The sequence below is a fragment of the Phaethon aethereus genome (genome assembly GCF_964289735.1).
Source record: "Phaethon aethereus genome assembly, chromosome: 5".
Classification (NCBI taxonomy): domain Eukaryota; kingdom Metazoa; phylum Chordata; class Aves; order Phaethontiformes; family Phaethontidae; genus Phaethon; species Phaethon aethereus.
In genome coordinates, this window is record NC_138579.1 from 4188700 (window position 1) to 4202879 (window position 14180).

At 42.1% G+C, this 14180-nt stretch overlaps 1 protein-coding gene across 1 annotated transcript; it reads left to right on the plus strand.

Moving 5' to 3' along the window:
• The first annotated feature begins 593 nt into the window (after positions 1–593).
• PSMC6 (proteasome 26S subunit, ATPase 6) lies at positions 594–12822 on the plus strand. Its single transcript, XM_082000519.1, has 14 exons — positions 594–693; positions 1432–1511; positions 1842–1881; positions 2087–2139; positions 5305–5372; positions 5819–5933; positions 6862–6949; positions 7113–7174; positions 7264–7387; positions 7746–7807; positions 8889–9009; positions 9100–9180; positions 11114–11185; positions 12335–12822. Exons 1-14 carry the CDS (start codon positions 609–611, stop codon positions 12451–12453), a joined length of 1170 nt encoding a protein of 389 aa, XP_081856645.1. The 5' UTR covers positions 594–608; the 3' UTR covers positions 12454–12822.
• The last annotated feature ends 1358 nt before the right edge of the window (positions 12823–14180 follow it).

Here is a 14180-nt window from a genome sequence, read left to right on the forward strand (position 1 = left end):
GCTCGTCCCCCGTTTCCCCACAGACCCACGGGCCTTTTGTCCTGGCTCCGGCTGCGCAAGAGACACGTCCGGGTCCCCCTGTACCCACGAGCCGCTCCTTAATCCATAAAGTCCCAGCCAGCACTGAAAACAAATCCTGGCTGGTTCAGTTAATGGAGTTTACAATTCGGCAGTAGCCCAGTGACGCGTCTTTTTCCTTGACATCTTTAAAGCTCCCGAACCGCCCAAGCCCCGCGGGAGCCGCCTCTGACATGAAACGCTGGCGCGACGACTGCGCAGCGGAGCCGGGGGGGCTCCTGAGGAGGCCCGGCCTGGCTGTTACTCGCGGCGCACACACGTACCCACGCATACAAATAACCACCAGCACGTACTTTGTACGCGGGGCGGCTGGGCCCGCACGACGCTTAGGGCCCGGCCGTATGTTCGCGCCTGTCGCAACGCGCCTGCGTGCCGCCTCACGCATGCGCCCCTTTCGCGGTGGCAGGGGGCGCCGCGGCGCGCGGCAGGGGCGGGCACGGGCGCGCGCCGGGGGGCGGGGCGGGCGCGCGGCCCTGCCCCCGGCGGCCATGGCCCTTCCCGGCATTCCCTATGAGCGGCGGCTGCTCATCATGGCGGACCCGAGAGACAAGGCGCTGCAGGACTATCGCAAGAAGCTGCTGGAGCACAAGGAGATCGACGGCCGCCTCAAGGAGTGTGAGCGCCGCCCCGGGGGCCGCCGCTGTGGGGATGGCCGCCGCTGAGCGCTCGGGCATCCCTGAGGGAGTCCGGTGGCCGCCGCGCCGCTGCCCGCGCTTCGTCATGGGCCTGGCCGGGCCCCGTCGGGCAGCGCCGGCGGCCGGGCTGAGGGGAGGAGGGCGGGCGGGGGCCGGGCCTGAGCGCCGCCGGTCGTGGCGGCAGGGCCCTATTAGTGGCTCCCCTTGCCAGCGCCGTGGGTTTCCCGTTCCCCGTGGGAGAGCCCGGCGGAGGAGCCCGGGCCCTGGGCCCCCCTCTTGCGTGGGAGTGGGCGGGAGGGTCAGGGCTTGCCGCCTCCAAATCGAGCCGGGCGATTCTCTTTCCTCAGCCTTTTATTTTCCTGTTGCAAACGTTCTCTGTTATATCGCTCCAGCAGTAGCAAGTCCCCCCATGCGAATGACAGTGCTATACAAGGGCACTGATAGCTTTGAATTTTGAGCTTTTTCAATTCTGGATTGGGTTTTTAGACGCCTTCTGCAGAGTGTTTTCACTGGTAAGAGATGCCACTGTGATGAGGATGTGCAGGCCCCATAGCTGCTGAGCAGGGGCTCTGTTGTGCTTGCAGGAAGGTGACTTACTGGGTGTGCAGATCTCCCCAGGTCTAGTTCTACCTGCTGCTTTTCTGCTGTAAAAGGGCCTGGTCCTGAGTTCTTGTTGGATTTAATGTTAGCAAAATCCTGTGTTTCTTTCCTTTTTTAGTAAGGGAACAGCTGAAAGAGCTCACCAAGCAATATGAAAAGTCAGAAAATGATCTCAAGGCCTTGCAGAGTGTTGGGCAGGTATGTAAGAGAAATGAAGTCTTGGCAACCTGTGGTGGTGGTTGACAGTGAACTTTCCTGGAAGTGGCGTTTAAGGCCATTTTTGGTATCGAGAAGAATAAGCGGGAACGGTACAGGTAACAGAAACAGGGACCTTACCGTCAGGAAGAGACAGATACAGAGGTTTTCTGTGTTTGTCCCAGTTGACAGAGGTGTGTTAAAGAAATAAAAGTGCTGAAGCAGGATAAAATTTTGAAGCTGACAGTCATCTTCCATGTCCTGAAACACATTAGATGTTGTTTTGCAGTAGTAATTTATCAGTAGGCCAATACTGCATTTATTCTTTTGCAGATTGTTGGCGAGGTTCTTAAACAGCTAACAGAAGAGAAATGTAAGTGCGCTGGACTGTTGCATTATTTGAGATCTTGAAAATAAGCTTTTGTAGTTAAAATCTGGCTAAAGATTTGGGGGAGTAGAGAATTAGAGTATTGGTGATCTGAGTATTGGGAAAAATGTGATATACTGGATAGTTCAGAAGCATAATTCAGAGCAGTGAAAAAAGTAAATTTGATTTTTTTTCTTTGATCTCCCTCCAGTCATTGTGAAGGCTACAAATGGACCAAGATACGTGGTTGGCTGTCGTCGTCAGGTAGCTGATCTACGTAAACAGTCATTAAAATTTTGCTTTGGTCTTGAATCTTAGCATTGCTTTTCATAAACTGGATCCTTAGTGGGATTGCATATTGTCGTCTTTAAGGTGTATATGGCTATTTTATACTGGTATCTGCTTGCCCTTTCCCTTCACAGCTGGTAGTAGTGTAACTTCCTATTAAAGACAGAGCAGTCCAAAACATTCCTGGAATGTTGCATGTGTTGTATTCTTGTCATTGAGTGGAAGCTCTGTCTTTCTCCCTAATTTTGAAATCTCTGAAAATTAATCATCACTATGAAAATTAATCAACTGTGTAAGGTCTTCCTTGCTATGTTTTGAACACGGCATATGACCATTACTGTCATAGTGCTGAACTTTAGATTTAATGTTTTATAGCTATATATCTTTATGTATTTTTTCTAATGCCTTTACACTCCATTTCAATAAATAATTTTGGTAGGCAAGGCCCCTGTTCTAAAGGCTCTGAGGAATTTTTATTTGTCCTTAATGATCTTAAAAAAAGCCTTGTCATTTCTAGTCTGTGAGACAGCAGCTTTATTACCTACACCAAATTCTGTAGAAGTTAGACATTTTAATACAGAACCTTGCTTACACCATAATCCGTCTTCTGCTGTAGTCAGCAAGAACCACTTAGAGGTACAAAAGTATAAGGGATGTAGTGCAGACATGGCTTAAAAACTGCTTGTTGGTTAATTGAGTACTGAATGTGACCCACTGACACTAATTAAATCCCTTAGATCGGCTGTTCCTTACCAAAGCTGCCTATTAAGTAAGAACCACAATACTTGGTGAAAGTGTTCTGCAACTGCAGGGGAGCAAAAGTGAAGGTCTAGTTAGATTTTACTACACTCATCTCTGACTTTCAGAAATGGAAGCAAAGAAGGATGTGTATGAAATGTGAGACTGTACAGTATCTCTGAACAGGGAATAGTGACCCCAGGGAAGGATCATGTATCCTGGGAAGGCAGCAGTGTTTATTTTAATGCACAAATAAGTGAGAGATTTTACTTAGGCAGTATTTTCCTATGGTCGTGACTCTGTCAATGGGTGGTATATTTTTCAGTAAGGATAGACCTTTTCTCCTCCTTTTAGAGACAAACTATTTGAGAAATGTGGGTACCAGTAAGTGTGGTAGTTCATGTAGTACGTATACAGATATCCGTGAATTTCCTCGAGTGTACCAATGTGATATGTTTTCGCTTGCATAAAATGTCTGCAAGAATTGCTAATATTAAAAAACCTCTTTAAAGACATGATTTGAAGCTGCATCCCTTTCAAGATGTTATTGTGCAAACTCACCATTTTCTTTTACCAGAATGAACAAAATATTTTTCTGGAACATAAGTATACTTAATTCCACTTAAGGGGCACGTGACGTAGTTGAGGTTCTCTGTTGAGAGAGAGATAAATGCTAAGGAATAGGCTGTGCTTGGATGAGCCTGGCATTGCAGCACGTACTTTCAAGTTTATTCTTCAGTAAAAACAGTCTTTGATCTTAAAAGGTCCTTGATTTGATACCGGAGACTAAAAAACCATATCCGTGATTGTTTTCAAAATGTCAAAATATCAAGGCAAATCATTTCCCATGGAGTGTTTCACAGACTAGAAGAACTAGTTTTTGATCAAAGTCCTTTTGTCTGTGCTGCGCTGCTGAGGAAGGGGAGCGACGCTGTTTAAATTGAAACAAAATTGCTTCCCTATCTGAAGTGTGTTTCCTAAGGAATTCAAGGTCAAGTGGTTTCTCTTTTGTTTTCTTCCCACTGCAGAATAATTTAAATCTGATAGAACTTCAAGCTTTTACAGATTTCTTAAGATTAAGGAGCTGGAAAGAAGTCTTATTAGTGACCCCAGTAAGGGAGGAGTGACAGCTTGATCCTGAACACTACTGGAGACTGACGAGACCACGTGGGCAAGGGACCTTATAAATCCTGCAGCAGGGGCGATGAGATGCTGGGAAGCTTCAGGCAGTGCTTGCGAACAGTTGTTGAAATCCCTTTTCAGATGCCATGTTGGCAAAGCTCAGAGTAAATAGGTTTTGTATTCTTCGAATGTGGATTGACTACCTTCCCCCCGTGCCCCGCCCCCCCCCCCCCCTCCTTGTAAAAAGAGAAGAAATTAGAGTGGCAAGGTAATCTCTATGATCATTCAAGGTTGTGTTGTGAGAGAGGTGACACTGCTCTCCTGGACCAGGTTTCTTAAAAACAAGGGGAGAAACACAAGTTAATTGTTTTAATCCCAGCAGAAATTAGCAGAGGGTACTACAGAGGACCGGAATAGGACTACTAATGTATTTTAAAATCTCATAAAAATAGAGGAAGCAGGCAAAAACTGCTGATGCAGATGAGTAGGACATCTGAGGTAAATGATAGCAAAAGAAAAACAACAACTGGAACTGTATGACTTTGAAGATGGGATATAACTGGATATGTGAAAATGTGCAAATGATGGAAGGCTTGGAGAAAATAAGTTAAGAACATGTATTGCCTTTCTTGGCAGTCCTGAAAAGAGGAGGCCATTGAGTAGAAAGGTGGCAAGTTCGGGCTCAAATGGGCAGGCTGAGTTGTGTGCCCGTAAAGGAGGATTGCTTACTTGTTCTGAAACAGCTGGTTCTGTCCTGTGTTGAGCAGAGAGGAGGATTAGATCTCTCACTAATTCAGTCAGATTGACAGCAGTAAAAAAAAAAAAATTACTTATGGTCTAGAAAATAGTATTTCTTTTCAAAAGTGGCAGAGGTAAGTTAATGACTTGCTGTTCAAGATCTCTTTCAAGGTTAAAAAAATTCTTCCTATGGTCTGATTTAGCTTTGTCACAGTTGTCACTTTGTCACATCACTTTGTCACTGATGTCCAGTTGTGACAAGCAACAGGTTCATTGGTCTACGCCAGCTCCTGGAGTGCTTCTCCCAAAGATGATGTTCCCATGAAACAGTGGGCCAGCTTTTTCCTGGTTTAAGCATTCCCAAAACTGGTGGTGAAGGGGACGCAGAGTCTACTAAATGAGCTACTTGGCATGTAGCTCAGTAGCCTTGTTTTCTTCTTGTGTGTGATTGAGCAAAGAGTGCAAGCTACAGTAAGCATCTTGACTAAAACCAAACATTGTTTTGGAGCATGGTTCTAATAGAAATACCTTCTTTGTGACTAGCTTGACAAAAGTAAGCTGAAGCCGGGGACAAGAGTTGCTCTGGATATGACCACTCTGACTATTATGAGGTAGGTTTCTGGTCTGCAGCTGCTCTTCTGCTTATCACATAAAGGGGGAAAAATAGTGATCTGAGTAGATTACACAAAGGTTTGAATAATCAGTTTTGTAATATTGTGTAAATGTTTTCTGCAAAGTAGTGCTTAGGTAAGGACAATTACTTTGAGGGAAAACTTCTATGTCTGTTATATATGATTTTAAAAGAAGTGGGTTGTTCCTTAAAAAATAATTGAGTTACAACTCAGCATTTTCAGCAGTTTTTTAAGCTTTTGTTTGGTTGGTTTAAAACTTGAAAAAGTTTGCTAGGTTTGGGGTTTATTCTGTTTTTTGAAAAAACATACTTGTTAGCAAGGTGGGAAGAGAAGAAATAATTTTCATAATTGCTGTAAAATTGATTGCAATAACTTTAGAAATGTGTCTGCACAACAAAAAATGTCTGCCTGACTCTTCATTCCAGATACTTGCCAAGGGAAGTGGATCCACTGGTTTATAATATGTCCCATGAAGATCCAGGAGATGTCTCATATTCTGAGATTGGGGGGTTGTCGGAACAAATCAGAGAGCTGCGAGAGGTATCCAGTATCTCAAAAACACTTACCAAATAGTGGAATATGTTCTGAGTGGAGCTTTTCAGTGCAAAAATATCTTAACGATATTTGTCCTCAACTCTGATGGGACAGGCTGTTAAAGGTTCCTATCAGATTAGTGCTTTCCATGTTTCATTAACTCAGACTACATTTTCCTGTACTAGAAGATAACTTCTGAAGCATTGTTTAAATGTTTTCCAGCTTTGTAATTGTCTTTGTGGCAAACAGCAGTGTGATTGCTGGTGTGCTTAAACTGAAGTAATCCTGTTAGTTTGGGCACCAGTACTGCAGGCTGTGCAGGCCTGCCCAGGAATGCGGGTGTTTGAAGAGGAGCTCGTGCTGCTTTGAGCTGACTGACTATGACGGAGATCACTTGCAGGAGCAGAGAAGGATTATTCTAAACAGCAAAGCTCGATTCTCAAACTGGTTATAACTTACCTCTATTGTTACAGAAGCTTGGATTGAGCTGAAAATGAATAAAATCCCCTAAATGAGAGGGTTTGAAGGATCTAAGACCCTTTAGGCTAAGGGACTGCCATAAAGTCAAATGGAAATGCATAGCTGGGATTGAAAACCAACAAACCAAACTTGAATTTTGCACAAAAACTACTAAAGTGGCCTGGGTAGTTGTATTATAACAGTAGCAAAACATAGTTTGAGCAAAGAGCATCAAGAGAAACAAGCCATTGCAGAGCTGAAGTCTGAACAGCAAGGGCAGGATTACAGATTGATCCATTAGATTAATCTGATATTTTCTTACTTAACTGCTTCTCATACAAAATATGCTGCACAGATAGATAAGAATACAGGTATCTGGAAAACAGACTGGCAAGTGTACCATTTGCTTCCTGGGATTGCTGATCTATTTTAAAATGCAAACAAGGTCTCAGTTTGTGTATCTGTCTCTTCACAGGTAATAGAATTGCCGCTTACAAACCCGGAATTATTTCAGCGTGTGGGAATTATACCTCCAAAAGGCTGCTTGCTCTATGGCCCCCCCGGTGAGTCTCATGGAAGGGTAATGAAAGCTTTGAGGGTCACTCTCAAACTGTGGTAGTAACTTTGTTTGGATGGGGGGTTTTTTTTTGTTTCTTTTTCTTTTAAAGTCACTAGCATGCCATGTTGGGTTACTAGTTAAACAGCTTCAATCTCTTGCCTGTCCAGGTACAGGGAAAACACTTTTGGCGAGAGCTGTTGCTAGCCAGCTTGATTGCAACTTCCTAAAGGTAGTGTAATTTTACTCTTGCACTTACGCACCCCCTTAATCTGTTTGCACTCCAGTCTCTTCATTCACATGTCTTCTGTCTTTCAAAAGGTGGTGTCGAGTTCGATAGTGGACAAGTACATTGGTGAAAGTGCTCGACTGATCAGAGAGATGTTCAATTATGCCAGAGATCACCAGCCGTGTATCATTTTCATGGATGAGATAGATGCTATTGGTAAGGCAGATGGCCTGAGGATGGCCAGGGTCTCCTCTTAACTCTGAAATTAGCTATAAAGCTACAGTCTGTCCTTTCAAAAGAGAGTGTGCGTGCATATTTGTTAGTAAGAAACTAATGGGACGAGTGGTTCAGTTTCTTCCTGGAGCTATTAACAGCTAGCTTAGAACCATACTTGTTTGTATCTCGCTTGGATATTTTTGACTGTATGAAAAAGCATTTTAAAAATGCTTGTGTTTAACACTTTAAACACCCCATCTTTCCCCCATTTTAAAAGGGATACCTAATCATCTTCAGACTTAGTATTATTTGGAGGCAAAAATAAAGTACTATAACTTAAGAGTTTGGTATGCTGCAGGTGGTCGCCGTTTTTCCGAAGGCACCTCAGCTGATAGAGAAATTCAGAGGACTCTGATGGAGGTGAGTGTCTAAACCCTGACTAAGTACTGTATGGTCCATTGTTACTCTATGATCTGGCTTAGTAGAACTTTTTCTGAGTTAATAAGCTAAAAGTGAACTAGATGCTGTTTTTACAAAAGGCAGCTGCACATCCTGATAACTCAGTGATGAATTCAACTTGGAGACTAATTGAAAGAATCTTTAAAATTGCTAAAATTATTTGGGGTATTTTCTTCTCTTACTGTGACGTGACTTTGCTGCTGCTTACTGCATCTTCTTTGAAGGTTTGGAGGACCCCTTCTATCTTAAAGGTGGCAAAGCAGAGCTTCTCTCTTTTAGTCCCAAAAACACTTACTCTGTAAAATTTTAGAACTGTTACAGTTCGATTTTTCAAAACTAGGAGTAGTAGTTGTATTTCTTTGTTTCTATATTAATTACTGTGGTAAACTGGGTTGTGTGAAGAGAATTTTAAAACCACTGGTGACAATTAAGAATTCTGAAGCTAATGGGAAGCTTTGTTGGCCTATGTTTGCAAACAGTTTTCCCTATTCAAAAGAATGTCTGCCTTACATAAAGAATTAAATCACTGTAATGAAAGAGCAAGTACTTTGAATCTTCACAATGAAATGTCTTCGTATGGGTGTATTAGTATTCTAGAGGCTGTTCTCCAAGTCTAATTTGAATGTTCTGGACCTACAATCAAAATGTGTCAGCCAACCATTGGCTCCTGTAGTACTTGCACTGTTTTCATTGCCTTATTGTTTTAGCCAAGTCTTTCATGTTTGAGCTCCACTTTGCTCAATATCTTTTTCTCTGGGCAAAGCATTTTCAGTGTCTCTCTTAAGCAGTAAAGGACAGCTTACAGACTATACAGGGATCTGTGTCCTTTCATTAGAAGGCTTGTAGCATTTTTTTTTTTTTTTCTGGTTTATCGTTGCTGCTTTTACATCTTGGTGAAAATACACAGAAAATAAATACAACAGATCACACTAGGAAGGTTTTGGGTTGTGTAAAATCAAACAAAATACACAGAAAATAAATACAACAGATCACACTAGGAAGGTTTTGGGTTGTGTAAAATCAAACTTCTGTTTTGTATTAGTTATTGAATCAGATGGATGGATTTGATACTCTGCACAGAGTTAAAATGATCATGGCTACTAACAGACCAGACACACTGGATCCTGCGCTTTTGCGGCCTGGAAGACTGGATAGAAAAATCCGTGAGTTACTACTTCACAGTGGGTGGAAGGAGGATATTATCCATATGAATTGTGATTTTCTGTTTTAATAGAAACTATAATCCTTTCTAGATATCGATCTACCAAATGAGCAAGCCAGGTTAGACATTTTGAAGATTCATGCAGGTCCTATCACTAAACATGGTGAAATAGGTAAGTAGGAAGCTATCTGGATATCCTTGCTACTTCTGTTTGTAAAAACGTGAAGAAAGTGAGTTGTTACAGTGACTCTGCTCTTCTAATTCCTTCCCTTACACTGGCCACACAAATTCCCCTGTCTTGGAATTCTCTTTTTTTTTTTTTTTTTTAATGCATCCTGGCTGAATTGTTGCCAAGTCTTCCTTTGCACAGGAAAACTGAATATAAACCCTTGGAGCACAGTTGTAAACCGGAAAATCGACAGGTAGTTTCCTGTTTCTAAAGGAATAGCTTAATGCGAATAAACAACATTTTCATTAGCCCCACCAAAGAAAGAAAAATTGTTACTGCAGAAGTCTGAGAACAGTAAAGATTATCTTTAAAAGTTGTGGAGAAACTTTCTGTGGAGTACAGGGGTGGCTTAATGCAAACCTTGTTGCCTGAAACGAAGTTTGTCTTTGGCTAGAGGTGTAGAGAGCTCTCTCCAGAGCACAAGGGGGAGGAAGTATCTGTCAGATAAAACAGGGAAGGCTCATTTAATGACTGTGTTACTCTAAGCTTACCAGTGTCTCAGTTTCACAGTGACATTTCAGAGCTTTCCTCAAGAAAACTGTAATTGTGATTTTTGCCTTTAAGATGACGTTGGCTGCCTTTTATTTCAGAAAGGCTCCACAGACCCTGCCTGCTTATTCCCAACCCTGGGCGACTCGCCCCCACCTCTTTGCTGACAGGAGCTATTCATGCAGCCAGGCAGCATGATCTGGATGGCGGAGCTGATCTCGCTTACCATCTGGCTGCATAAACAGCTGCAGCTCAATAGAGGGGATGGCTCAGGAGTGGGAATGAGCTGGGGGGGGAAGGAGGGGTGAGGATTGCCTTTCTTAGCAGCAGCGTTGGCTTAAACATGCGCGTGACTATAAGATAGAGAAGAAGCTCCAAAGCAAATGATGAACCTGAGGTAAAGTACGTCTGTATCTTTGGGCACTGAGGTGGAAGCAGGGTAGGATCATTCCTTTACACCATTTAGCAAGGTCAGCTGTCGGATGGATACTAGCTAAATTTCTGAATGTGATGTGGGAAAGCTGCTCAGCTTTGATATCCTGAAAGGAAGCCCAGAACTTGTCGGCGAGGTGGGGTGTGAATTGCATTCAAGTCCTAATAGTCTACTGAAGACTAAACTTACTGAACCTTGCAGTGTTTGACATTGCCTAGTCCCCTCACTTACTTTTTTTGACTTTCTAATTATGGGGAGGCTTGTTTATAGCACATTGTGCTACATGGAATTAAAATGGAAAAATTTCTAATCTCTAGGGTTTTTTGGATTCTTAAGATAAAAAATTTCAGTTCAAATGTTTTGAATTTCATACAGAACGTAAACGGTTTTGAAAAGTTTTGCAGGAAGTTGATAATAAGCAGCCTTGCAAAGATCGCAACTTGCTGGAGGCTCAACAGAGAAATTAACAGTTTTAGAAATTAATTCTAGAATCTATAACCATATCCACTTTTTTTAGTAAATATATGTGCATAAAATATCAGGCTTAAGACATTAAATGTCTTTAGTAGATGCACTTATTATAAGCGGAAAGGGACTGAATTATGATCCCTTGGAGATAAGTTTCCTGGGCTTTTTTACATCATTTAAATGATTATTAGAACATTGCTTGATGTAGCTTTTCTTGCATTTCATGTTGATGCTTGTAACCACAAGTTAGTAACTTTGGGATTTAATTATATAATACGAGCTTTTGGCTGCAGTACATTTCTGTTTTCATGAAAGGGGTAATACAGCTGATTTCAGTGCAAATAGATACCTATCCATTAGACTGATAAATTAAACTAACTGAAATCAAAGTAAAGTGTTTCTTTGTTAGCTGGATCTGTATTTCATTGGCATCCTTAATGGGAAATACAAATTTATTTCTAACTGGCATTTATGTTTTATGACTAGATTATGAAGCAATTGTGAAGCTTTCAGATGGCTTTAATGGAGCGGACTTGAGAAATGTCTGTACTGAAGCAGGTATTTTCTTAACTCTTAATTTTGATGTGCTAAGTCTTGGTAAATGCTAAACATTTGAGCTTTTCTCTCTGATACTTCTGTCAATGGATTTAAATCAGGAGGTCAGAAATGTTCTGCTGGAACGCAGCGCTTGTTCACAGATGCTCACTTTTTGTAACCCTTTCTTAAGGGCTAGGTAGCTTTTACTCAGTGGAAATGTTAGCACCTGGACAGTAGCAAAATGCCAGAACAGTTGCATACTTCACAGCATGCCACGCGTGTCTGGACTGTTAAGCATAAGCAGCATCATGGTGATATGCCCTGGAGCTTGGTGGAACAACAATAAAATCTCTTTTCTTTCTTCTGAGTTTCTTTATGACCTATGCAGTCACACAGAACTTGATTCTTTACATCCTCCCTCTAAGGTTACGGACGAGTCTTTTATCAGGTCTGTGAATAAACCAGCGAGGCATACCAACAATCCAGCTGATACGTGCAGATCTGCCAGTTAGGAGCAGTAGCACTGCATTCATGTGACGTGACGCCTGCTAATATCCCCTGCTGGGTCCACACAGAGTTACGTGGATTTGGGCAGTATCCTGTGGCATGCATGGTATAAAAGATCTCTGTAGTTCAGGTTCACCATGATGGGAGGAAAAAAACCAGCCATACCATCTCTGAACTGGAGCTGGCCTCTAACCACTTGTTGGCTGAGTATCTCAACACATGTCATACTGGCTCATAAGAACTAGATACATTCCAGAAACAGTGGCAGTTAAGCATCTTTCTCCTTTTTGCGGAGAATCCAAGTCTTTTAGTACCTGGGTGACTGGAGAGTTAATACTATTTTATGCTTTTTTCCACATTATAAATTCATTGTACACTTAGGGTTTTGCCTGTGTGGGAAAGCTGAGTAACACAGTAAATACCCACTTGTAGTTTAAAACAAGTTACACATTTCTTTGTGGTCACCTAGTTCAGAAGGGTGACCTCACTGAAGTTTAGTCCTTTTCCTGACACCCAAGACCTGCATCTAGAAGTCTATAAGCAGACAGTGCAGCTTGGATCTGTTTTCACTGTAATTTGAGTGAATCTTCATATACTGTCTTCTCTGTACTGTTGCTACAAGGAGCACCAACTTATTCTTGCTGTTAAATTATTCTTGCACAGGTATGTTTGCGATCCGTGCCGATCATGACTTTGTAGTTCAGGAAGACTTCATGAAAGCTGTTAGAAAAGTGGCTGATTCTAAGAAGCTGGAGTCCAAGCTTGACTACAAACCTGTTTAAATTAAATGTATAATTTGTGATTGACTGCACACATCATATTGGGTTAATGTACAAAAAGAGAGAAATAATGTACTACTTGATTATTAATGTGAGGTGTTTGTGTTACGTGTAGCTAGTAATTTGATAACACTAGTTGCAAGTTGGCTACAGAAGTGTGTTTTCTGTACAATTCTGAAATACAGTATTCATTACAGCCCAGGTTAAGTAAAATGTGTGGAGATGGGTTCTCTTAGCAATTATGGTGTGAATTTATAAACGTGCCTGACTGGGTTAGCAGACTTTAAGAAAGTCAGTTTGTTTCTTGACTTTTTTTATATCAGTACATTTCCTCCCCCCAAACAGTTTATGAATAAAACTTGTTTTAATCTGCTTATCCTGGTGTACCTTCTCTGTAACTCTGGAAGAGAATTTAATTATGTGTCTTCCATATTTGAAGAGCAACTTTTCTCTGATGTGGGGATTGTATCGGAGTCCTACGCCTTACGTACCAAACGGAGGCAACCTTTCCCTCAGACAGAGGAGGGACAAGTGGTATTTACTCCTTAGCTGCTGAAGTCCGGGAAGAGGATTGAGCTGAGTTAGCATTTAATTGCTTGGAATGCAAGAAGTAAACAAGGCTTTTAAAGTTTGCTGTCTCCCCTTATGCTGGGATAACTCCTATAAGCCAGTATATAGACAAAAGCATGTAAGTGGAAGTGGAGAAACTGATGGTTTAATAGATAAAAGTTTTGATTACAGCTTTTTGGGGTGGTGGGGAAGATAGGGGAGATGTATTTCCTTTCCAAGTTCCCCTTTCAGCTGCTCTATACAGACAGGAACTGTCCAATGGAATGGGAAGCTGTGCCGCTTGAGACACATGAAGTGGTGTACCTAACATTTCTGGAGCTCTGAAGAATGCTTTGCCATGCACTTTATGAGATCGGAATTTGACCATATGCAAGTTGCTGTTGTGCTCCCCGAGGGCTGACTGCTGCAGCTGCTTGAGTAGTCACTGACACAGAAATAAAAAAGTAGAGGCTAAGGTGTCAGCGTTCTCAAGGACATCTGTTGCTTTTGTTTTCTAATCAGTTCCACCTCGAGGGGTGTGCGTGCAGATCGAATCGCTACACTGTGTGACTTACCTAAATGTTGGACTGGAACAGCAGTGTGCTAGACTGTACTGGCTACTTCTAATTATCCTAATTGGATTACTCTGGGCATGCTCAGCTGACAGACAAGTACATTAGATTAACTCTAGAAACACACTGCTTAACAGCATCTTCCTGGCAGTTTTAATATCCATGGTTGTATTTATTTTTTTTCCCTGTCCCTAGAAGACAAAATGGCAAAGGTGTAAAACGGTTACAACAGGACAGGCTACAATATTTTCACATTTATATGTCTAATGGTTGTTACGGACTTTTTTTCTGCTTAGTATGCAAACTTCCTATCGTGATTGTGTCAGCAGTGTAAAGATGCAAATCTCAGTTTTAGTTCACCATAAGACCCTTTTGAGTGTAGCTCATACAGAGCTGGTCGGTCTGGGTGCTACAGCCAGCGTGCTTGGAACAACTGGAAAATTCAATAAAAGTCAAGCTCCTGAGCACTATGGTGACATAAACAGCGAGCTGAACTGCTAGCATTACCTTGGAGGACGGTAAAAGATGGCAAACTGTTTCCTGAAGCCCTGGCAGTGGTTATAGGTCATTTTTGAAGTTCGGGCTGTAAGCAAAGGCTACTGCCACCCA

Bases quoted from the DNA above. Each gene is read 5' to 3' on its own strand.
- PSMC6 (XM_082000519.1), top strand. From the start codon at position 609: ATGGCGGACCCGAGAGACAAGGCGCTGCAGGACTATCGCAAGAAGCTG. The intron at 6,950-7,112 runs GTGAGTCTCATG...TTGCCTGTCCAG, and splicing joins CTTGCTCTATGGCCCCCCCG to GTACAGGGAAAACACTTTTG. The intron at 7,388-7,745 runs GTAAGGCAGATG...GGTATGCTGCAG, and splicing joins GGATGAGATAGATGCTATTG to GTGGTCGCCGTTTTTCCGAA.